The sequence below is a fragment of the Centruroides sculpturatus genome, unplaced genomic scaffold (assembly GCF_000671375.1).
Source record: "Centruroides sculpturatus isolate CEXI.00-Female unplaced genomic scaffold, Cexi_2.0 scaffold632, whole genome shotgun sequence".
In the NCBI taxonomy this organism is placed as follows: domain Eukaryota; kingdom Metazoa; phylum Arthropoda; class Arachnida; order Scorpiones; family Buthidae; genus Centruroides; species Centruroides sculpturatus.
This window is the reverse complement of record NW_019384887.1, coordinates 107786-133620: the sequence shown is the minus strand read 5'-3', so window position 1 is coordinate 133620 and position 25835 is coordinate 107786. Positions and strand designations below refer to the sequence as shown.

The following is a 25835-nucleotide window of genomic DNA, read 5'->3' as shown; positions in this document are numbered from 1 at the left end:
CATTAGACTCAACAGATTTTATTTTTGACAATTATGAGCCATACAGAATCTGTGAATAAATTATTAATATTAATAACTTTTTAAAGTATTTAAATAAATTTTTTCACATATTTAAACTATCAATATTAATTAAAGTTTAGAAAGTAATTTAATTGGCAGAACCCGTGGAACACAAATTGGCAGCTGCTATAATAAAATGCTTGCTTCTTTTTTATAGGTGTGCAGGAAATGGATATACCTCTCGTTGGTATCATATGTCTTGTGGAGAGCATTACTGTAATGAATGTTTTGACTACTTTTATCGAAGGTAAGTCTTAGCTAATATGCTAACATTTTCATATTATATGTACACATTAGTCCAAATTTAATCTTACACTTACTTTTTTCTAGTCATAAAGATGGATATAATAGTTACATAACTTGGAAAAATCTATGGTCTGTAAATGGTAAAACAGAATCAACACTGAAAGCTTTTATGGCAGACCAAATGTTACCATATTGGGTAAAGTGTGTTCTACCAGATTGTCAGAAATGGCGACAGTTGTCTAAAGACATTGAATTGACTTCAGATTTAATACAAAAATTTTGCTGTAGAATGGTAAATCACAATGATAAGGTATTGCATATAAAGTTAATGACTTATTTTAAATCAATCTGTGTAAAATTTTAAATATAGTTCCAATAGAAATAAATGAATATGAACTGTACATATTATAAAAAAATATAATGTGCAATTAGGATAAGTGATTATCTTGATTACAAACTTGATAAATTTATTAATGACTAATGATATATACATGTAGATATGTATAGGTATAAAGTGTTTTACTTTACAGCACTTTGGTAATTTGGCACTTTTCAACTCATGTTTATTATTTTATTTTTTTGCTAAACTTTTCAAACAAATTAATTTATTAAAAAACTTTAACAATATTAATGCTTTTAAATAAATTTAATTGAATTTTATAAAAGTTAATTAAATTTTACTCAATTAATATTTAAAATAAATTTAATTAATTTAATTTTTCTCTTAATAGAAAGATTTTGAAGCATGTTCTGTTCCAGAAGATACAGTAAGAATCTAAATTTAATTTGTTTCAATATTTAAATGTAAACATAGTTAAATTATAGTATATTTATGTAATTTAAAATAATAATGCTACATTGTTTTCACTGACTCATTCACTTATATGAAATGATCAGTGTTCAAACAAATGTACAAATGTTTGAATTGAAGCAGACTTTATTAATTTATCCATGTGGTTTTAAATTACAATATTTTCATTTTTTATTATTAAAATTTTTAATATGTAGATCAAATAAATGTAAATAATATATAAATCTAATATTGTTACAAAGAATTGTTTTAAATTATAAAAATGCAATGTATATTTAAAATGGAAATTCCATGGTTGTACTACCAAAGACAAAGCAATTAAGGACATTCCCTACTTTGTGTCTAAACATGCATGTATATATGTGCTTTAATTTAATTTATTTTTATGAATCAGAAGCCATTAACTTTATTAAGTCACAATGTGAATAGTCTCTTGTTTTGTCACAGGTCTCTCCAAATTTTTGTTTTCTTGCTCTTTTCTTAAATCATGTCTGGTAAAGGTTAACTGATTAATTTTCCTTTCTTAGCTTTCTTCCAGATCCCTAATTGTGTTGTTTCAAGAAAATGTTTCTGATTTGAACCATATTTTATAAACTTGTTTTATAAAATATGGTTTTATAATTGATTTGTTAAAAATCATATGGTTTCATAGTGGAAGAAAGGGTAGATTTCTTTGCTTGGTATGATTGTTTATTTTTATCACTGTAAAGAAAGTAAATAGCTTGTAGGGAACATAAAAATAGATCAAGCTAGAGAATATCTTTATGCAATTTTCAACAATTATTTTCAATTTTTCAAAAATTTTGAACAAAAATTATGTAGTTTATTACCCTAGAAATAAATCTCAATATGTTAGTAAATTTTTCATAAATTTATAAATGTCCTGTAGAAGCTGATTAAATTAATTACATATAAAAAGTTAATGCAATATATTGCTGCTATTAAACAGTTACTAAATAATTATCAATGTAAAATAATTTCATTTTAAAAGGAATAATAAAATGTTAAAAATTTCTTTCAAATGTATAAGTAAATTTTGACTTGGCGATAAAAAATATTATTTTTTTTTATATGTAACTTGAATTATACTTTTAATAAAATTGCAAATTCAAGTACTTATTGCTTAAAGTAATTTAAATTTTATTTTTAGAGAGCTGCTGATTCAATTCAGCCAATATGGATTGCTTACTTGACACATCCACCTTTGTTAAAAAATTCTCCTTCGGCACAATATCTTCAGAAATATTATTATGATGGTGTAGGGATGAGCCCAACTAGTATTGGCTTTTTAAAAGGTATGTTAATTGATTTTCCTTTATTTGTTAATTTATACTTTATTTTCTTCACATTTTGTATAAATGACTTGAATTTTAGTAAGTTAAAAATAATTAATTGAATTTATTATTTATTTGTCATTTTTTTTTTGTTCTGAAATGTTTAAGGTTCAAAAAATATGATTTATAAAAATTAATAATAATAACAACAATAACAACAACTCTCTTGCCAGTCACCACCTTGCTGTGGTGGGAGAGCTCAGTAATTCTGGTGAACCACAGAGATATGCTAGCTGGAGCATCTGCTCCTGGAAGGATTACCCATGCCAGTGAGGTCTGTGGAAAGAAATGAGGCCAAGAGTGACTGAACCCACATCTGTGGAATCTAATGATGGTAATAACATGATCCAAATGTAATACTGGTTCAGACATCACCCGGGTTAACAAGGTCTATGCTCATCAGAAGCTCACATTCAAAAAATATGTCTCAGTTTCCCTTGGCCACTAGTGGTGAAAGCAGCACTGGTCCCAACTATGGCTAGTGCAATGCCCAACCAGTTGTGAGAAACTGGCCAAACCTTGATGTTTCTGAGACAATCCAGCCACAGACCACTAAGGCAGGTAAACCATGCCAATGGATAAAATGAAAATCAGAAATGAATGAGTTTATCATCTGTACTTACTAAACCATCACAAAACTCAAAACAAACATGACAGCATATAGACAACAGTTACATCACTTGTTCTCACAACAATATCCTCATCTCACTGTCACTCAAAAGGGTTATTGATCAAAATAAGAACAATTTATATATAACAGCCTTATACCCCAAACAACACTAGAATATATAAACAGCAAATTGCAGAACAATTACATCAACAACGATTGCATAATCCTTCAGGCTCATCAAGATACTTGCATTGACAATGCTGTTCCAATATCAACTCTTCACACTTCTTCACTGCCTGAAATAGATTCAGGTTTACTTTATACTCTCTCTCTCTCTCTCCTTTTCCAGGAAGCACTCACAAAATTTACAGGCATTGACCCTGCACAACAGCAACACATTCTCAAAATCAATACTTCTAAATTTGAAAATGTTCATTTTACATTGAAGTTCTTCTACTGCCTTTCTTCTTTCTTCTCCCTTTCAATAAGTGTTTGCAAATGCTTTATGTTTATTTAAAAAATGCATTTGTACATTTGATTTTTTGTTATTAGAAAACTTTTCTTGACATAGTAAACACACTGGAAACCCTGTTAAATTTGAAACAACTGCATAGGATTTAGTCCATTCACTTCTAAATTCTCGATTTTCTTCTACTTTTCTCTTTTTTCCAGCCGTATTAATTTAAAAAAGTAGAATAGCGGTTTTCTACCAATCTAACAAAAATAATTATGAAAAATTATCTAAAAACCTGTTTTTTTTTAAATCATCTTACATGTAAGAAAACAAATAGATAATATTCTTCAGAAATAATGTAATTATAATAAATTTACTTGATAAAAAAACTTCAATATAAAAGATATCCAATAGGGCATAAAACTAAAAGCAGAAAACTTACAGACCACTTGCCAACACAAGAGCAACAAATAAAAACAGAGTCATAAATTTTAGGGACAAACAATAACTGTTTTTTCAGTCATAAAAGTAAGGAAACCTTTCTATTTACAGTACAATAAACATTTCTCACCAGCATAGTCTAATTTTTACACTTTGTGCCATCTAAGACTTGATAATTGCAACCAGATGTTCTATTTTTTATAAATATGAATAATAATTTTATTCTGACAGTGAAATGATAAGTGATTAGTGAAATTAGAAAGTTTTTTAAAATAATATTAGTGGCATTTACATTTATGACTTATCTTTTACTTAAATTAAAAATTTTGTTATATGTATATTATTTACTAATTTAAAAAGAGCCTCAATTATGCATTAAAAGAGCTGCATGCCGCTCCAGAACTGCAGGTTGCCGACCCCTGCTATACCCTCTACATAAATAATGCAAAGCCTTGTGACAGCTATGGAATGGACTATTTACATTATTTGATTTAATAGATGGGGGTTCATTATTTAAAATTTGTATTTAATTAATTTTAATATTTCTTGGTATATTTATCAATTTAATTTTTATGTATTTCTTTAGTTTATTTACTTTTTACTTTTATACGATCATTTTTTAATTTTTTTAAAAAATATTTTCGAACTTGTATGATCATTTTATGATATGTTAACATTCAGATGATAAAAATNGCTCTTCTTCAGGTCGACTGGAATTCCTTGGATGGAGTGTATTCTATTTGTTGGGATCGGGTGTCAATTCTGACGGAGTGGGTCCTTTCTGACATGCGCGGTCATGTGGTGGGGGAGGAAGTGCTGGGTTGGCATCTAACAGTGATTGCCAGGCCAGAGACAGAGTCAGCTCTTCCTTCCGGTTAACGTACGTGGTTAGCCGGTTGACACTGTAGATAGCTGTGGCCTCTAGCCACCTGAGATACTCTTGGTGGGGTGTGTTGATGATAACAGTAGCTTTTTCGAATTGCGCTTCGGCTTCGGGATTTGACATACGTGGCCAGGGCTGTGGTGAGTCTCCCATGTCAGATATCCGCCTGGGTGAGCTAGAGAGAGATTTATATTATGATTTTTTTAACATTTGATCAAAAAAGTATATATAAAACTTTAATTTTTTAACTTCTTATCAATTTTTATGATTTTATCTAATATAAATCGATGCACTAAACTAAACAATTTTCTTTTGTATAAAAGAAAAGAATTGTAAATAGCAATTTAAAATATGATTATTCAGTTTCTTCTAATATAGAAAAGAATTAATTAAGTTTTTATTTCAATTTATTCAGAACAAATTTCAGACAGTTCAACTGAAAACCAGAACACAGATAATCAAGTTTTGAATAATGGTAAAAATTTTTGTATTATTATTACTATTATTTTATTATTAGCATCATTATCATTAAAAAGGAAATTTGTCTAATCCCATTGGCTAATTCTGGATAGAATAAACTATCACATAAGCAAATATCAAGAATTAGATTGCATTTTTATAATTTAGATATACAAGGGGGCACTCAATAAATATTTTACATTCAGGTATACTTGAAAAAATAGCTGAAATTTAATGATACCATTCAAATTCAGGACATTTTCTACCCCCATGTGAAAAATTTCATGCAACCAGGAGCATTGTGGATGTAGACAGTTCTTGTGAAGATGACACTTCCCACCATTTTCTCAAGTAGCTGACATGAATGGAGCTTACATGTAAACATTTCTTGATTTGATCCTTTATGATTTTAACATAAAGGATCAAACCAAGAAATGTTTGAACCTTTGTTAAAAAATTTCTTTCAAAGTTAAGCAACAAATTTTAAGGTTATTACATTCTATTAGAATTTCTAGTTTTTCTGTTTTACTTAAAATTTTAATAACTATTGTACCTCTCTTGCCAGTCACCACCTTGCTGAGGTGGGAGAGCTCAGTAATTCTGGTGAACCACAGAGATATGCTAGCTGGAGCATCTGCTCCTGGAAGGATTACCCATGCCAGTGAGGTCTGTGGAAAGAAATGAGGCCAAGAGTGACTGAACCCACATCTGTGGAATCTAATGATGGTAATAACATGATCCAAATGTAATACTGGTTCAGACATCACCCGGGTTAACAAGGTCTATGCTCATCAGAAGCTCACATTCAAAAAATATGTCTCAGTTTCCCTTGGCCACTAGTGGTGAAAGCAGCACTGGTCCCAACTATGGCTAGTGCAATGCCCAACCAGTTGTGAGAAACTGGCCAAACCTTGATGTTTCTGAGACAATCCAGCCACAGACCACTAAGGCAGGTAAACCATGCCAATGGATAAAATGAAAATCAGAAATGAATGAGTTTATCATCTGTACTTACTAAACCATCACAAAACTCAAAACAAACATGACAGCATATAGACAACAGTTACATCACTTGTTCTCACAACAATATCCTCATCTCACTGTCACTCAAAAGGGTTATTGATCAAAATAAGAACAATTTATATATAACAGCCTTATACCCCAAACAACACTAGAATATATAAACAGCAAATTGCAGAACAATTACATCAACAACGATTGCATAATCCTTCAGGCTCATCAAGATACTTGCATTGACAATGCTGTTCCAATATCAACTCTTCACACTTCTTCACTGCCTGAAATAGATTCAGGTTTACTTTATACTCTCTCTCTCTCTCTCCTTTTCCAGGAAGCACTCACAAAATTTACAGGCATTGACCCTGCACAACAGCAACACATTCTCAAAATCAATACTTCTAAATTTGAAAATGTTCATTTTACATTGAAGTTCTTCTACTGCCTTTCTTCTTTCTTCTCCCTTTCAATAAGTGTTTGCAAATGCTTTATGTTTATTTAAAAAATGCATTTGTACATTTGATTTTTTGTTATTAGAAAACTTTTCTTGACATAGTAAACACACTGGAAANAAAAAAACACCTTTAACAATCCAGCAAATAAAATTTACTAAAATAAAAATGTTTTTGATCGTTTTAACCTATCTTCCTCGGGTACTTAAAATAGAATGTGAAAATAGAATGTAAATTTAAAAATAAAATGAAAATGAGAATTCCAAAATAAATACATATATAAATAACTGAAAATGCAGTTGTTGTCAATAAAATAAATAATTACAAAAATAAAATAAATAACAAATACATGTCTCTTAATAAAAATTAATCTTCATAAAAAGACCGCCATGCAGTAGCCAATGTGTCTGCATCTCTATGGTTGATGTAACCGGTTCTTTTGTGTGCTTTAAAAATCTTCAATCTTTCAAGGTATTTCATCATGTCTATATTTGTTGTTGGTTTGATAATTGATGCTTGCTCCCATTGGACATGAATGTCCTGTTGCCATGAGTAAGTTGATAGTATGGTGTTATCGAGCTTCTTATCAATTGTATATTTATGCTCCTTGAGTCGTCATTGTAAGTTGCACATTGTGGTATCCACATAGACTAGTTTAGATTCGAAACATTGGTCATTTAATGGGATGGAGTAGATTCCCATGGCCGAATTATGATTATATTGTTTTTTATTGTTCTTTAAAATTCTGAAAACCATAGGGTTGTGTCGATATACTACTTGGAGATTATTAGCCTTGGTTGCCTTCTTATGTATTCCCCTTAAAAATGGGATATAATTTAAAATCATCCTTTGTTTTTGGTCCAATGAGGTATGCTGTTGTTTTGTTTCTTGAAAGGTTGTGATTAATTTCTCTATCATTTCCCTTGGATATCCTTGTTGTTCTGCAATTCTTAAGATGTAATTTAGCTCTGTTACTGTGTCATTTATGCTTGTACAATACATATAAGCTCTTCTTATCCAGGATCTAAAGGCTGCCAATTTGATGTTAAGAGGATCGACAGAGTTATGTGGAATTAAAATGGGTTGAAAACATGGTTTTCTGTATACGTTGGTCCAAATTTCTCCATGCAATGAAAATTTCCAAAAAATTTACAGTAATTTCACTCTCCTGATCTAATTGTAGGAATAATTTATAGGGTTATCATTGATCATTTTCAAAAATTACTGTAGGTTTGGTTTTCTCTGCCATATGATGAATATATTGTCTACATATCTAGCGTATAAAATAATGTGTTGAAATTTGGATAGAATGTTGTATTCCAATTGTCGCAATACCAACTCGCAAAGAATTGTCAATGTGAGACTGCCCATAGGTATGCCTCTTCCTTGTAAATATACCTCATTCTCAAATTCAAAGAATGATGTATAACATACCAGATTCAATTTTAAAGAAGAGATATCTCTTTCAACAGCATGGCAGATCCTGCTAGATGACAACATTTAAAAGTTTACGTCGAAAGTACTGCAGCATGCATCAACTGTATGCAAAACATCGCTCTTTTCTTTTTTTGTTTTAAATTGGCTCGAAGGTTGTCGCATGCGATGATTCAAAAGATAAACAGCTCAAAAGAAAGTATTCGATTTTCAACGTCCAGCTCAGTATTTATAGAAAAAGCCTGAGGAAGAGCCCAGAAGTGGAGTCAAAAACATTCGCTGAAGTATTACACAACCACTCCTGTTACAAGGTTAAAAGTAAGAGTTATTTTTAGTACATTCCGGTGTGTGGAGACGAATAAGTAGAGAAATGGCATTGAGACTTTCTATAATCTGCAGTGAGTTGTTAATTGAAAGCAGATGGTAATGAGCTTTAGCATTTTATGAATTTGACAAGTTGTTTCTCGATTAAAAATGTTGGAGAATTACATTTCTCAATCACCGGACGTATTTAGTTTCCTGGTTTGTGGATTTTGGAGGATATGAAAATTCTCAGTGTTTTTGGTGCTCAGACCATTGGAGCCTTGCATATGTAAAAGTCATGCCAAGGAAGTATAACTGTAATTCAGCGATGGGGATCTATTCCATTCCATTAAACAACCAACGTTTTGAATCTAAACTAATCTATGTGGGTACCACGATGCGCAACTTGCAACGACGACTCAAGGAGCATAAATATACAATTGATAAGAAGCTCGATAACTCCATACTATCAACTTACTCATGGCAACAGGACATTCATGTCCAATGGGAGCAAGCATCAATTATCAAACCAACAACAAATATAGACATGATGAAATACCTTGAAAGATTGAAGATTTTTAAAGCACACAAAAGAACCGGTTACATCAACCATAGAGATGCAGACACATTGGCTACTGCATGGCGGTCTTTTTATGAAGATTAATTTTTATTAAGAGACATGTATTTGTTATTTATTTTATTTTTGTAATTATTTATTTTATTGACAACAACTGCATTTTCAGTTATTTATATATGTATTTATTTTGGAATTCTCATTTTCATTTTATTTTTAAATTTACATTCTATTTTCACATTCTATTTTAAGTACCCGAGGAAGATAGGTTAAAACGATCAAAAACATTTTTATTTTAGTAAATTTTATTTGCTGGATTGTTAAAGGTGTTTTTTTTATATTCTATTTATCCAGTATGTACAATATATAAGCTTACAAAGTTAAAGATGTGTGGTACAGTACATCTGTTGTGAAATTTTATTTAAAAATAATTTTTACAAATTATTTGTAAAAATTATTACTTATTTGTAAGATTGTTTTTTACATTTTGGGCTATAAGAATGTCAAAAAAGAAAAAAATAACCAGGGAGTCAAAATTTGACTGATAGTCATACTTTCCCTATGTTATATTGTAAAACAGCCAGGAATGTTATAATAATATTTAAAATAAAAATAAATTTCCTAATGCAAATTTTTTGAAACTATAGAGCTCATTTAATTTGATATTTTTTTTACCTACGATTAAATGTATATTTCCTAAGTAAGTTCAATACAGAAAAATCCTTAGAATTAATCTATAAATTTTAAAAATCATATAGTTACCTTGAATATTCAGGAAACTCCTTTACTTCATCTAATTCCATAACATCAGGCCGAAAACATCTTGCCTTTCCTTGTTCAGCAGGTTGGTAGAAAGGTTGAAGATATGGATTTCTATCTGAAACTGAAATGAATACAAGAAAAGTAAAAAATAAATATCAAATAATATTAAAATCATTTTTTTTTTAATATGCATAACTGATTATACCAAAACTTAATATTCAAAATTAGGGAGAATATTTCATTTGATATTGATCTACAATAATTGATATAAAAAATCNCCCCCACTGAAGGGAGATGGTTAGGATTAAGGCTTACCGTAAAGAACTCTGCTTCTATTTATACTATTTTAGATGCGGTTTTTTGCGTTTTTGATTGCGTTCTAATAGGGTACGTCAACAGAATGTACACTAAGAAGAAATTTTTCAAAAAATTCCCCCCCCCACGGGGAAATGTTATAAATTTATAATAGATACATTTTGAGCCACAACAACGCGTGGCGGGGTCTGCTAGTATATATATGTTATGGTCAAAGCCCCAAATCAGGAAATGACCAAAGTCACTGTAAATTGACTGACCAATGTCCAATCTTTTCTTGATTTTGGAATTTGGCTGGCCAGTTTGCAAAATGGCATGTGGTGATTGCCCAAAGTCAGAAGAAAAAGTCATGAGCAGATTTTGGTGGGTCTGTATAATTTCATACTTTATATTGATTATTAATTATAAATTATCAAATTCAATTATGTGTTATGCTTATTAATCTTAGTAAATTATCAATCTCTACCATCACTTGTTATGACAAGATGAACTTTTATGACATTTCGAATTACACATCATTTGTTATTTTCACATTTGTGGCAATTTGTTGCACACTTAGTAGTGCAATTGTAGCAAGTGTAGAATTGGTCACCTGTCAGTGATTGATTGGGGAGATGCGACAGTTCATAGTAGCTTTTCTTCTGTGCCACAGATTCCAGTGTGAGCAGTTTCTCACATAGAATGAATAACTCACTTCTGGAATACAGTTGTGTGAGACTCCGGAAGTGAACCAGAATCATATTAATAAATAAATTTTGTTTTTCTTCTTAGAAAAAAAAGGGAGAAAGAGGAAAACTTTTTTAATTTGTAAAACCGATAAGAGATCAAAGATAAAAATTTACGTCCATAAAAGGGCATGTTTAAAAGTAATTCTTAGAAAAGTGAACTTCTCAAATTAAAACAATAGAATAATGTAAGTAAGTCCCAAGATTGACCATCTTCAATTGGGATTGAATGGAGACGTGACGTCGACTCATCCTGCAATCTGGGTTCCGATCTCATTACACTAGGTAACAAGTGAAGACCAATTAAAAAGCAGAGGTAGGTAAGGAGGATCGACCAATCAAAATGATTGATCTGGGACCCAAAAAAGTTCATAAAAATGACCAATTCAAGGATACAGAGAACTTCTCCACTAAATATTCATACTGTGTGGCAGCCTCTGTAGTGAAAATACAGTAGAGTGTCGTTTATCCGAAAGTCGGTTATCCGAAAGAATTCCAGTTGGCAAATTTAAATTTTCGCTAGTGCTGTGGCGCTGCAATCTTTGGCTATATCTTGCACTACTCCAATATTTTTTTGTTGGTGTGTGTGTGTTTTAGCTGGCAGCACTGGCACTTTTGTGTGGTGTTTTTCTGAGAACTGTGTTATGCTGAATCGAACGTTTTTGATACTAGATCAACTTCTAAAGTATTTTTTTTTTTTTTTTTTTTATATTTTTCAATATATTTATTTTGNTTGATAATTGCTTTATGGAATCTCAATCCACAGGTAATTTGATTTTATTTTAAAACATTTATCTGTATAAATAATTTATCATTTTAAATATTAAAATTCAAGTTTTGATTTAATATAGTATTGGTAGTTCATTATAAAAATATTAATGAATTTTTGCAATAAACTTTTATTAATAAATTATTTTTATTACAATAAAAAAATCATTACTATGTATGTACAGTACTTTACATTTATGTGAGGAACCGAAAGTAATCTCTACCACTTACTCGGCTACGGATCTGGAAGATCCGCCCACAGGGTTGTAGGATGGCTTAAAAGGATATTTGCAATCAAAGATCATAAAATCTTGATCTACAGTCTTGATTCCCGTTACCGGCCTAAATTTGAGCATTAGGCACGCTAATTGGATAAATCAATAAAGTTTCTGAGATGGAGGGACCATAGGTAAGTGATGGGATTTTTGGCGTGGAATTGAGCTTATTGACGAGACCATTATGAAATAACAAAACAAAATTTAATGGAGACAAAATATAAGTAAAATACAATCAACAAGCAATAATTAATCTCTGTTCTACTCGTGAGTTTACATAAATTCAACTTATACTACCTCGCTGTAGATCTGGAGCAAATCCTGTAAATCTTGTATTGTCAATGAATCGTGATGCAATGGGACAAACTGCGGTGTGGTTCAGCTAGAGGGAGAAGTTCGAGACGAGACTGCTATACACAAGAGGAGTATGTCGTGATGAGAGACTTAGGTGTTGGAGTCAAGAGAAATCTTGGGTGAACTCCTTTTTTGGGGGAAATTGCCTCTTTTTATCTTCAGTTCTGGCCAATTGCATAAAAGAATTGGGTTGTATGGGGACATGAAGAGGGGTGAACTGCCAGATGGATGTTAAATTTGTAGATAAGGTTTTGTGGGAAAGGAAGTTGATTTGCTTTTTTAGCAAAAAAGTGATATTGTATCTTCCCTTTTTGTAAATAACTTTGAAAAATTATATATATTTCCCATGCTAATTAATTAAATAAATCCCGATTCTCACACTTATAATCATTTTATTAAAGCTGTTTGTTTTTTGTGTTAAAAAATAAAATAATTAGCAAACTTTATAAATAAAGGTTTCAAATATTTATTGATTTTGAAGAAACACTTCTGGGAAAAAAATTGATAAATTATTATAAAATTTGACATAAATTTTTGAAAATATTTTAATATTTAAAAAAATAAAAATTTATAAGTTCTTATAAACAAAATAAAGATGAAGATATTAATAACTATTTTAGTATTAAAACATCTTTAAACATATTAAATAAACATTTCACTGGTTTTCAAATTTTCGAGTTTGCGGAACAAAGGAATGATCTCCAATTTTATCTAACATTGCAACAAACATAACAATGTGATGCCTTCTATTCAAATTAGAACATTGTCTAAACCTGCTGTTGGGTGATTCTAGAAAGTAGGCCAAATAACCAGTTTTTAATCACTATCTAAACTGAGGCAAACAAGAAATGTCTTTGCAACAAAATTTTTCTGAACCATGATCTACACTATCTCTAAACCATCGTCAGCATCTAAATGTTGTCTCTGCAATTGGCCAAATAGAATTTATTTTCCACAGATGTGAGCCATGCAGATATCTACATAGGAATACTAATATTAGAAATTTTATTTAATTGAAATGTTCATAAATATTTTAAACTATTAATTGTGAGCAAATAATGATTAAAATGATTGATGTTTAATATTTAATGCACTGGTTAAGAATAATGAAATAACTGATAATGATTGCATGTTAGCATCCATTTCTTAAGGCTGACAATGCAAAAAAAGGTTAAAAATATCTATTTATACTAATACAAAAAAATAATAACCATCATCAAAATCTGATTACAATAAGCATGGTTTCATAAGTGTATTTTAACTTATAAGTTTATGTATGTACAGTACTTTACATTTATGTGAGGAACCGAAAGTAATCTCTACCACTTACTCGGCTACGGATCTGGAAGATCCGCCCACAGGGTTGTAGGATGGCTTAAAAGGATATTAGCAATCAAAGATCATAAAATCTTGATCTACAGTCTTGATTCCCGTTACCGGCCTAAATTTGAGCATTAGGCACGCTAATTGGATAAATCAATAAAGTTTCTGAGATGGAGGGACCATAGGTAAGTGATGGGATTTTTGGCGTGGAATTGAGCTTATTGACGAGACCATTATGAAATAACAAAACAAAATTTAATGGAGACAAAATATAAGTAAAATACAATCAACAAGCAATAATTAATCTCTGTTCTACTCGTGAGTTTACATAAATTCAACTTATACTACCTCGCTGTAGATCTGGAGCAAATCCTGTAAATCTTGTATTGTCAATGAATCGTGATGCAATGGGACAAACTGCGGTGTGGTTCAGCTAGAGGGAGAAGTTCGAGACGAGACTGCTATACACAAGAGGAGTATGTCGTGATGAGAGACTTAGGTGTTGGAGTCAAGAGAAATCTTGGGTGAACTCCTTTTTTGGGGGAAATTGCCTCTTTTTATCTTCAATTCTGGCCAATTGCATAAAAGAATTGGGTTGTATGGGGACATGAAGAGGGGTGAACTGCCAGATGGATGTTAAATTTGTAGATAAGGTTTTGTGGGAAAGGAAGTTGATTTGCTTTTTTAGCAAAAAAGTGATATTGTATCTTCCCTTTTTGTAAATAACTTTGAAAAATTATATATATTTCCCATGCTAATTAATTAAATAAATCCCGATTCTCACACTTATAATCATTTTATTAAAGCTGTTTGTTTTTTGTGTAAAAAAATAAAATAATTAGCAAACTTTATAAATAAAGGTTTCAAATATTTATTGATTTTGAAGAAACACTTCTGGGAAAAAAATTGATAAATTATTATAAAATTTGACATAAATTTTTGAAAATATTTTAATATTTAAAAAAATAAAAATTTATAAGTTCTTATAAACAAAATAAAGATGAAGATATTAATAACTATTTTAGTATTAAAACATCTTTAAACATATTAAATAAACATTTCACTGGTTTTCAAATTTTCGAGTTTGCGGAACAAAGGAATGATCTCCAATTTTATCTAACATTGCAACAAACATAACAATGTGATGCCTTCTATTCAAATTAGAACATTGTCTAAACCTGCTGTTGGGTGATTCTAGAAAGTAGGCCAAATAACCAGTTTTTAATCACTATCTAAACTGAGGCAAACAAGAAATGTCTTTGCAACAAAATTTTTCTGAACCATGATCTACACTATCTCTAAACCATCGTCAGCATCTAAATGTTGTCTCTGCAATTGGCCAAATAGAATTTATTTTCCACAGATGTGAGCCATGCAGATATCTACATAGGAATACTAATATTAGAAATTTTATTTAATTGAAATGTTCATAAATATTTTAAACTATTAATTAAAGCACAAAAACAGAATTTATTGATGGAACCCTAAGGTTTTGAGGAATAAAGTTGGGAACCAATGGCATAGAGAGGTCTTTTTTGCATATAGATCAGAAGATCTCTCTCTGTATCTCGTTGAATGTCCTCAATCATTCATCAGAAAATGATCATATAGATCTAATTTGAGATGAGGGAATATCTAAAAGTCACAAGCTACAAGTTCTGGTGAGTACAGCAGTTGTGGCATAACAATTTCTTTTTCAATTAAAAAATGTTGCATCACATATACTGGTCAAAATAATTAGAGGAGCAAGAGATGTTTGATAGAAAATTACTTAAAATGAATGATTCTCATTGTCAGATATACTTGTTGCTGTTACATAAGATACAGTAAAATATTCAGTTGTTATATGAAAAATATGCAGTTGAGCCAATTTGTTGTCATATATATTTGGCTTACACATTTTTGCTAAGGTCACATAACTGTTGAACTTATTATATAATGTTATTTATTTATTTTATTATATTAACTTTATTATATAACTGTTGAATTTATTGCTGGTCCTTTACTACAAATCCTTTAATCATGACAGTAAAGCAGTTCTTTTCTGAGAAACAAAGTATTGTACTGTCTTGTTTGATAAAACTTTCTCATGCCATTACTATGCTCACCAGATCTTACATTCTGTATTTTTGGCTATTTCCTCAGATATATATTTATTTTTGTTTGTTGATTTATAATTATTATTGTAATTTATCTATTATATAACTGAAGTAAAAAATGTCAGCAATTTAAACTCTACTGTGTTCTGAGCAAATAATGATTAAAATGATTGATGTTTAATATTTAATGCACTGGTTAAGAATAATGAAATAACTGATAATGATTGCATGTTAGCATCCATTTCTTAAGGCTGACAATGCAAAAAAAGGTTAAAAATATCTATTTATACTAATACAAAAAAATAATAACCATCATCAAAATCTGATTACAATAAGCAAAGTTTAAGTGTATTTTAACTTATAAGTTTTGGACTTACTAATTCTGATAATATTAAATATACAGTACACTAGATTCTTACTATTGTACTGTACATTTAAGTCAATGTTTGATTATAATATTTCTTTTATTTTCTATTATTAAGTAAAATAATTGTAAATCTAAAATATTTGGCTTTTATGCATATTTGCAAAATAGGAATGGTTAACAATGAAAAAAGTTACAGAGCACCTTATATGTCGAGGATTAGCACGAATTCGCTGTTTATATGAAGCAGAAAGAATATTGAAATACTTTACTAGAAGAGGAATTGTAAATTTTGGAATAGTCATTCCACCTGTAGATTATAAATATTTCTCAATTCCACCTGAGGTAAAATAAATTGAAACTTTCAGTGTGAAGCTATTATAATATTTTAAATTTTGAATTCTGTTCTGTATTTTTAGGAAAATGTCATAGTAATTGGAGCTGGAATTTCAGGAATAGGAGCAGCTCGGCATATTTGTAATCTAGGAATTCAGGTTTGTATTTGAAATTGTGTTCATTTTTTTATTAATGATTAATGTAGGGAATACATATTATATGTTTTAAATANTTTAAAAATTTTACGTTAGGCTTAACGTCAACGAAAATTCAACGCGAAGCGACACGCAATGGAGAAAAATTTCAACATGGGATAGGTTAATATATTTTTTCGTACATAATCGGTTATCCAAAAAATAAGTTATCCGAACGACTCCAGTCCCCAATTGATTCGGATAAACGACGCTCTACTGTATTCTCTGTTTTTCCAATGTTTAAATTAATTAAATGATGCATATCTCTCAACACAAACTATTACACGACTGCACCCAAGGGCCATCCAGTTGTCCATCACATCATCCTGTTCTCGGACAGAAGATACTGTTTTTGTAAGCATAATTTATACAATAAATTGAGAAAATTGTTTTGTAACTGGAGAGAGTTGTTTCTGTCATCAACACTCCCACATACACTTTGGAATTGCTCAGATATCCTGCTGTTATGTGCGGTTCAGTGACCTCACAGTTGTTTGAGAACACCATCATACTGGAAGCAAAAGATGTGCCACCTACTGGACAGTCTTCCATCAGCACATTGAATTTTGACCAGGAATTATCTGCCCCTTTGCGAAATGGCCGGCCAAAGTAGCATGTACACTGGTCTTTTGAAGTACATCGGACCTTGGCCACACCTCTCGGCCAAAGTGTGAAATGGCCAGCCAATTCGGGAAGTGGCTGAACTTCATGCTTTGGCCATAACATATATATTTATATATAGAAATAAAAGAAATGCTAACAATGTAAAAGATAGTGAGAATAAGCAGAAATTTATGAAACTTGACACACTGCTGTTCAACAGATTGACTGACATATGGAAGAACACTTTTTTTGTTTTGATTATTGTGATCAAGGCACAAAGAAAATTCTCTCATATGTACAGTAGATACATATATAATATATAATACATACATAGTCAAACTTCTGTATAACAATTATTAATATGTAAATTTTAAATTCCATATACCTGCAGGTATATGGAATAAAATAAAAATTGTTTTCTGTTAATCTTTGTAATATTATCTGTAAAGCCAGTATAATAAGTCCTGATAATAGAAGATATGAATTTATACTCGAAAATTTACATATTAATAAGAAAAAAAGGACATTGAGGCATTTTAATTAAACAATTTTTTTAATAATTCTGTATAACAAATTTTCTCTGAGAAAAATAGAGAATTTGTTATATAAATCTATATAACAAATTCTCTTAAGTTTTTAAATGGAAAATGCACTGGTAGTGAATATAAAAAAAATATTTATTTTCAATATCAACAGAAAACTTGTTGAAAAGAGAAATTTGTTACATAAGACTTTACAATATGGAAGTCTGACTGTATGTCTTTAGAAATGAAAAAATTTGTTTTTATGATATTTATCATATATTTATTTAACTTCAAGAAGATTATTTTATGATAAGTACATTGCAAAATAGCAATTATAATTAATAATTGTTAAGGTCTTTTATTCTTTTGAGTTAGTTTATTTTGATTTGAGAATATATTGGAATTTTATGATAAATAATTGAAATGTTCAGATTAGTTTGCAGACATTTGTCTTATAAATTGTTTTTCAGGCATGAATCAAATTCATATGGTAAAGCTTAGTTACAGATTTATAATGTATAATTTTAAGAATTTTGAATATTTATTTAAAATGATTAATGTTAGTTTGTTTTTTCTCTAGAGAACAAATTATGTATTTAGGTATTAGGAATTTGATAATTGCTTTATGGAATCTCAATCCACAGGTAATTTGATTTTATTTTAAAACATTTATCTGTATAAATAATTTATCATTTTAAATATTAAAATTCAAGTTTTGATTTAATATAGTATTGGTAGTTCATTATAAAAATATTAATGAATTTTTGCAATAAACTTTTATTAATAAATTATTTTTATTACAATAAAAAAATCATTACTATGTATGTACAGTACTTTACATTTATGTGAGGAACCAAAAGTAATCTCTACCACTTACTCGGCTACGGATCTGGAAGATCCGCCCACAGGGTTGTAGGATGGCTTAAAAGGATATTTGCAATCAAAGATCATAAAATCTTGATCTACAGTCTTGATTCCCGTTACCGGCCTAAATTTGAGCATTAGGCACGCTAATTGGATAAATCAATAAAGTTTCTGAGATGGAGGGACCATAGGTAAGTGATGGGATTTTTGGCGTGGAATTGAGCTTATTGACGAGACCATTATGAAATAACAAAACAAAATTTAATGGAGACAAAATATAAGTAAAATACAATCAACAAGCAATAATTAATCTCTGTTCTACTCGTGAGTTTACATAAATTCAACTTATACTACCTCGCTGTAGATCTGGAGCAAATCCTGTAAATCTTGTATTGTCAATGAATCGTGATGCAATGGGACAAACTGCGGTGTGGTTCAGCTAGAGGGAGAAGTTCGAGACGAGACTGCTATACACAAGAGGAGTATGTCGTGATGAGAGACTTAGGTGTTGGAGTCAAGAGAAATCTTGGGTGAACTCCTTTTTTGGGGGAAATTGCCTCTTTTTATCTTCAGTTCTGGCCAATTGCATAAAAGAATTGGGTTGTATGGGGACATGAAGAGGGGTGAACTGCCAGATGGATGTTAAATTTGTAGATAAGGTTTTGTGGGAAAGGAAGTTGATTTGCTTTTTTAGCAAAAAAGTGATATTGTATCTTCCCTTTTTGTAAATAACTTTGAAAAATTATATATATTTCCCATGCTAATTAATTAAATAAATCCCGATTCTCACACTTATAATCATTTTATTAAAGCTGTTTGTTTTTTGTGTTAAAAAATAAAATAATTAGCAAACTTTATAAATAAAGGTTTCAAATATTTATTGATTTTGAAGAAACACTTCTGGGAAAAAAATTGATAAATTATTATAAAATTTGACATAAATTTTTGAAAATATTTTAATATTTAAAAAAATAAAAATTTATAAGTTCTTATAAACAAAATAAAGATGAAGATATTAATAACTATTTTAGTATTAAAACATCTTTAAACATATTAAATAAACATTTCACTGGTTTTCAAATTTTCGAGTTTGCGGAACAAAGGAATGATCTCCAATTTTATCTAACATTGCAACAAACATAACAATGTGATGCCTTCTATTCAAATTAGAACATTGTCTAAACCTGCTGTTGGGTGATTCTAGAAAGTAGGCCAAATAACCAGTTTTTAATCACTATCTAAACTGAGGCAAACAAGAAATGTCTTTGCAACAAAATTTTTCTGAACCATGATCTACACTATCTCTAAACCATCGTCAGCATCTAAATGTTGTCTCTGCAATTGGCCAAATAGAATTTATTTTCCACAGATGTGAGCCATGCAGATATCTACATAGGAATACTAATATTAGAAATTTTATTTAATTGAAATGTTCATAAATATTTTAAACTATTAATTAAAGCACAAAAACAGAATTTATTGATGGAACCCTAAGGTTTTGAGGAATAAAGTTGGGAACCAATGGCATAGAGAGGTCTTTTTTGCATATAGATCAGAAGATCTCTCTCTGTATCTCGTTGAATGTCCTCAATCATTCATCAGAAAATGATCATATAGATCTAATTTGAGATGAGGGAATATCTAAAAGTCACAAGCTACAAGTTCTGGTGAGTACAGCAGTTGTGGCATAACAATTTCTTTTTCAATTAAAAAATGTTGCATCACATATACTGGTCAAAATAATTAGAGGAGCAAGAGATGTTTGATAGAAAATTACTTAAAATGAATGATTCTCATTGTCAGATATACTTGTTGCTGTTACATAAGATACAGTAAAATATTCAGTTGTTATATGAAAAATATGCAGTTGAGCCAATTTGTTGTCATATATATTTGGCTTACACATTTTTGCTAAGGTCACATAACTGTTGAACTTATTATATAATGTTATTTATTTATTTTATTATATTAACTTTATTATATAACTGTTGAATTTATTGCTGGTCCTTTACTACAAATCCTTTAATCATGACAGTAAAGCAGTTCTTTTCTGAGAAACAAAGTATTGTACTGTCTTGTTTGATAAAACTTTCTCATGCCATTACTATGCTCACCAGATCTTACATTCTGTATTTTTGGCTATTTCCTCAGATATATATTTATTTTTGTTTGTTGATTTATAATTATTATTGTAATTTATCTATTATATAACTGAAGTAAAAAATGTCAGCAATTTAAACTCTACTGTGTTCTGAGCAAATAATGATTAAAATGATTGATGTTTAATATTTAATGCACTGGTTAAGAATAATGAAATAACTGATAATGATTGCATGTTAGCATCCATTTCTTAAGGCTGACAATGCAAAAAAAGGTTAAAAATATCTATTTATACTANATGTGGCAGTCTTTGAAGCATATCAACTGTGCAAAAAGAGGGCTAAATGTACTCAATGTTAACAGTAAATGCTGTTTTATTATGTCGATATTCCACACTAAAAAATGTGAGGGTCAGGGAATTTGGACAAAGTTGGTCAGGGAAAGTCAGGGAATTCAAAACAAAAATTTGAGTAGGAACCCTGCACATACAAAATTCTGAAAACAGAATATTTTCCAATAATTGGAAGATTTTCTATAATTTCATGTTTACTAAAACATGTTCTGTGAAACAGATTTTCCGATATTACAATGAGTTAATAATTCTAGTAATAATTTACTAGATTATCTACAGATACTTCTTGTTTATAACACACCTGTATTTTAAAACCTTTGTTTAACTCCAATAAGTACTTTTTTGTAGAAAACAGACTAACGTTTTCAATTTGCTCTCTTCAGATTTTCTTCAGGTCTGGATTTTCTTATAAAAGCATGAATCCAAAATGAACTTAAATTATGTGTTCCAACTGTATATTCTTTTTGTGGAATGTCTAACAAAATTTTAAAATAAAAAAATTATTCCAGTGCACATTCTTTTTGTAGAATATTGAAAATTTTAAAAACTTTGATTATACAACATAAATGGAGTATATGTACAAATCAATTCTTACATTCGTAAGAAATTTTGTTAAATGGACACTATTAAAAAAATGTCTGCCAAGCATATGAAATACATTTTTCTCCCCAGAGTTTATAGTTTTCTCCTTTGCTTCTGCCATAAAAATTTCCAGTCTCTTGGGCTCTGATGTTACAACATTGTCATACCTGTTTGATGAGGATGGTGTTTAGGAGATCTGCATGCACATCATCTTCAGATGTGTAACAAGACGGGGCAGTGATGTATTTTTTGTTGATAATGCTTTAGGCATGCTCTTTAATTCTCTTTTTTATGGAGCAGATGGTGGAACCAATATACTGTAGGTTACATTGGAATCTTAGGTCTATTACTGGGATACTATATACTCTCAGTAGAGTGGATGATCAGTGGTGTCCTTACTGTTCTATAGTAGGCTGTAGATAGTGTGGTTGTGTAAGTATGTAAGTTTCTCATTTTTTTGTTGGGCTATTTTCTTATATAACTTAATCATTAAATGGTTATATTCCAGTACAATATGATTGGTGTTGTTGCTGCAGTTTTCATCCACACTAGAGATTTCATTTACTACAGTGTTGGATATTTGATTATTACCATTGATATGGGTGTGCACTAAATTACAAATAATGTTCTCCCTGTAACCGTGTTTGATAGCTATGGATTTTAAGTGTTTTAGTTCCTTCTATGTGTCTGAGTAATTGGTGTAGTGCGTGAACACTCATTTTATAAATGATCTAAAGCTGTGATTTTGTATGCATAGGATCATACGAATTTGCTAGTATGAATATTGGTAGGTAGCTGGGCTTGTGATAAACATTAGTATGAACTCTACCATTTTTAAGCAACAAAAATATATCTAAAAGTGGACGTGTGTTGCTGCACTAGTCCAATTTTAGATATGAACCATAAGGGGTGTCATTCATGTGTCAAACAAACTCAATCATTTAGGGCCTATTCTTCCATATAATCAAAATGTCATTCACATATCTTTTATACAAGTAACACTGAGGGAGGAACTGAGGTAATATTTTATCTTCCAACATACAGATAACTATAATATTTTACAAAGATCCCTTGAAAGGGGGTTGTCCATGGGAACCCCATGTTCTAAGTAAGTAACATTATTGAAACAAAAGAAGGAAGAATAACATAGCATATGGGCCAGATTTAAAATGTGTTGGTGATGTATGGTTCTCTGACCTTGCTCAATAGCCAATCCCTGGGAGAACCTATTTTTTATAGAAATACATAATTTGATACATTGAAGTTTAATAGAAAATTTTTTATTTGTGTAAGTGTAAAAAATAGTCATAAAATATTTTATGATGATGATACATAATAATAATTATTTTTATTCATTTATAATCAAGATATTTTGCAAAAATGGATTATGAGTTTTTAAAAAGAAAAGTATAGTATGACAAAACAAATTTTTTTTTACAGGTTCAAGTTTTGGAAGGAAGAGATAGAATTGGTGGAAGAATATGGGATGATAAATCACTTGGTGTAATTGTAGGAAAAGGAGCACACATAGTGACAGGTGTTATTAATAATCCTTTAACTGTAATTGCTGAGCAGGTATGAAAAGTTTCTGTTTACTTAAGATTTTAATTTTTTTGTTCAAATAATGTACTGCTTCAATAAAATAAATTCACATACAGCCAAACTTCGGTTTTCAAACATAATTTATTCCAAAAAGTTGTTCTAAACCTGAAACAAATTTTCCTGTAAGAAACAATATAAAATGGATTGATCTGTTCCTGACCCCAAAAATAAATCATTTTGTTTTTTAGCTGTATTTTTTACATAAAATAGCCTCCAATGCAATGTACTATTATGTATAATATAGTACTCTATTACATATAATAAATTTCTGTTATTTAATTTGACTTAAACATTTTTAAACATGAATTCTTGTGTGCCATTTATATTACAGTAGAACCCCTCTAGTTCGCTCTCGGCTAGTCCGTCACTTTGGTTAATTCGACCATGGTCGGAGTCGAGAAACTTATCCCGACTCGTCAGTGGCGTTTTTCTGTGTTTGTTACAGTATATGTTTTGCATTGTGTGTACATGTACAGTTTTGTGTGTGTTTTCAACATGTCAGGAGTGAAATGTAAACACGTTACTCTTTCATTAAATGAAAAATTAACAGTACTACAAAGACTGGACAAAGGGAAGATTGTTTATTTTACTTTTTTCTGATAATCCGACCTTTTTTGCATTCTGACCATACCCCCAGTCCCAAAGGTGACGGATTAGAGGGGTTCTACTGTACATGAATGTCAATTAATGCAGTTTTTATTAATTAATTTGATTTAAATTTGACTGTGGCATGCACTGAAAATGGAAATAGTATCTTCCCTCATGCACATTGAAATCTAATTTAAATAACAATGTGTTGCGATGTCTAATGATCTCGGCAGATGAGAGGCAATCTCGACACCACTAACTTTTGAATTGGTAGTCCTGTTGTTGATTGGTTGGGCCATTGACTTTAATGTAGGAAGTATAGGGAGTTGACTATCTGTTGCCAGCTCTTGCCAAGTAGCTTGTTTGGCAACAGAGTTATTATACAGCAGTTAATGCAAGTATGAGTTCGAAATTCCGTTCATGAACTGATTTGTTCAAAAAGTGAGCTGTTCAAAAACTGAGGTTTGACTGTATATATTTATTTCAATTGAAACTATATCACATTTATGGTATCATAAGAATGAGAAAATATAAAACTTAATATTATTATGACTATTTAACTGATAATTTCTAAATTCAAGAAATGAAAACAAAATATTTATTAATGATAACATTTTTAATAAAATTTTTATGATTTTTCTGTTAAATATATAAACTGTATATAATAATACAAATATACAATAATAAAATTGAATATTATAACACATGTGATCATAAAGGATGGACTATAAATCAATGGCATAGAGTCATTTGGAAGGCAAAACAACAATCTCTTTGATACCCAACAAAGAAGCAACATTTGTTGGTTCCTAAGCTTTTTCCTCCTCCCCAGTCTGACTTACTGTTCACCTGAAAACAGCAACTGAACTGCATAGCTACCACTTATATTTCAATTTTTCACAGTTTTCAAAATGGTCTTTCATGCTCAATTGAATAAAACTAAGGTATTTCAGATGGTAGTTTTCTTTGGTCTTTCTGTGCCAATCTACCAAACTATTAGTTATATTGAAGTGATTAATGTAACTGATGAAGGGATGACAGCCATATCTCTTAACAATTTGCAACAGGACATTTCATTAAGCAGAGCAATAATTTTAGCACATGCAGGCACTTTGTTTTCAGGCAACTTACTTTAAACTAATAAAGTAACCCTTCAGGAGTGTAACACAGAATCTTCAACTTTGAAATGACTGTTACATGTGACAGGCACCTGTTATGACAGAAATTGGATATCCAAGAAAACTGTGGTAGATTGAGCTAACAGATTTCACTTTTTTTTTGGTCACTTGTGTTTTTCAAGAGTCAGTCTTTTTATCATAAATTTTAAAATAATGCTGATATTATAATTCTGTCAAAACATTTGAATTCCTTACAGAATTGTCTTCAAAATGGTGGATTATTATATTTGGAATTGTCATTAATTTTCAAAATGGGTTTAAATTAAATGTTAAAAATACATATTTACTTAAGGTGGTTGCAGGACTTTTGCACTGATTTGTGTGTTGTTAGAATAGTATCAAGTTTTGATTTTCCTATAGAATCAAGTTCTACTGTTTGTGTATTTTTGTTCTTTCTTTTTCTTTTGAAAAACTTACATAATTTGTATTTTTTTATCTTGGTTCTTATGCATTATTTCTTACATCTCATTTAGAAAATGCTAGATGTTGATTGAAACAATCTTATCAGAAAGAACAAATTTGGTCAAATCAGAGAGATTATGTATTCTACCTTTATAATTGATGGAACTTAACAGAACTGTTTCATAGCATTTAAATTAATATTTTAAGGAATATTATAAGGAATTTAATATTAATATTATAAGGAATTTTATAAAATAATTTAATTAGTTTTTAGTTAGTAATTGATGAACATGTCTTTAAAATAATATTTAAATAAGGAAAATAATTATAAATACAATCAAATCTAATTAGTTCAAATTTTTGGATAAAGTAAATTCAATATTAAAATCTCTTTTGAATTTTGTATTTAAACATTTAAAAAATACAGTTTATTTAAAATTTTTTAAA

At 29.9% G+C, this 25835-nt stretch overlaps 1 protein-coding gene across 1 annotated transcript in view; it reads left to right on the top strand.

Annotated features, from left to right (window-relative positions):
* Nucleotides 1–25835, top strand: part of LOC111631135 (lysine-specific histone demethylase 1B-like) — a 48848-nt gene that overhangs the window by 15335 nt on the left and 7678 nt on the right. The window contains exons 3-11 of the mRNA XM_023375336.1: nucleotides 218–307; nucleotides 391–616; nucleotides 1038–1073; nucleotides 2268–2412; nucleotides 5255–5314; nucleotides 11618–11646; nucleotides 16235–16408; nucleotides 16483–16557; nucleotides 23059–23193. Coding sequence (XP_023231104.1) covers nucleotides 218–307; nucleotides 391–616; nucleotides 1038–1073; nucleotides 2268–2412; nucleotides 5255–5314; nucleotides 11618–11646; nucleotides 16235–16408; nucleotides 16483–16557; nucleotides 23059–23193 — 970 coding nt within the window. The remainder of the gene's footprint in view (nucleotides 1–217; nucleotides 308–390; nucleotides 617–1037; nucleotides 1074–2267; nucleotides 2413–5254; nucleotides 5315–11617; nucleotides 11647–16234; nucleotides 16409–16482; nucleotides 16558–23058; nucleotides 23194–25835) is intronic.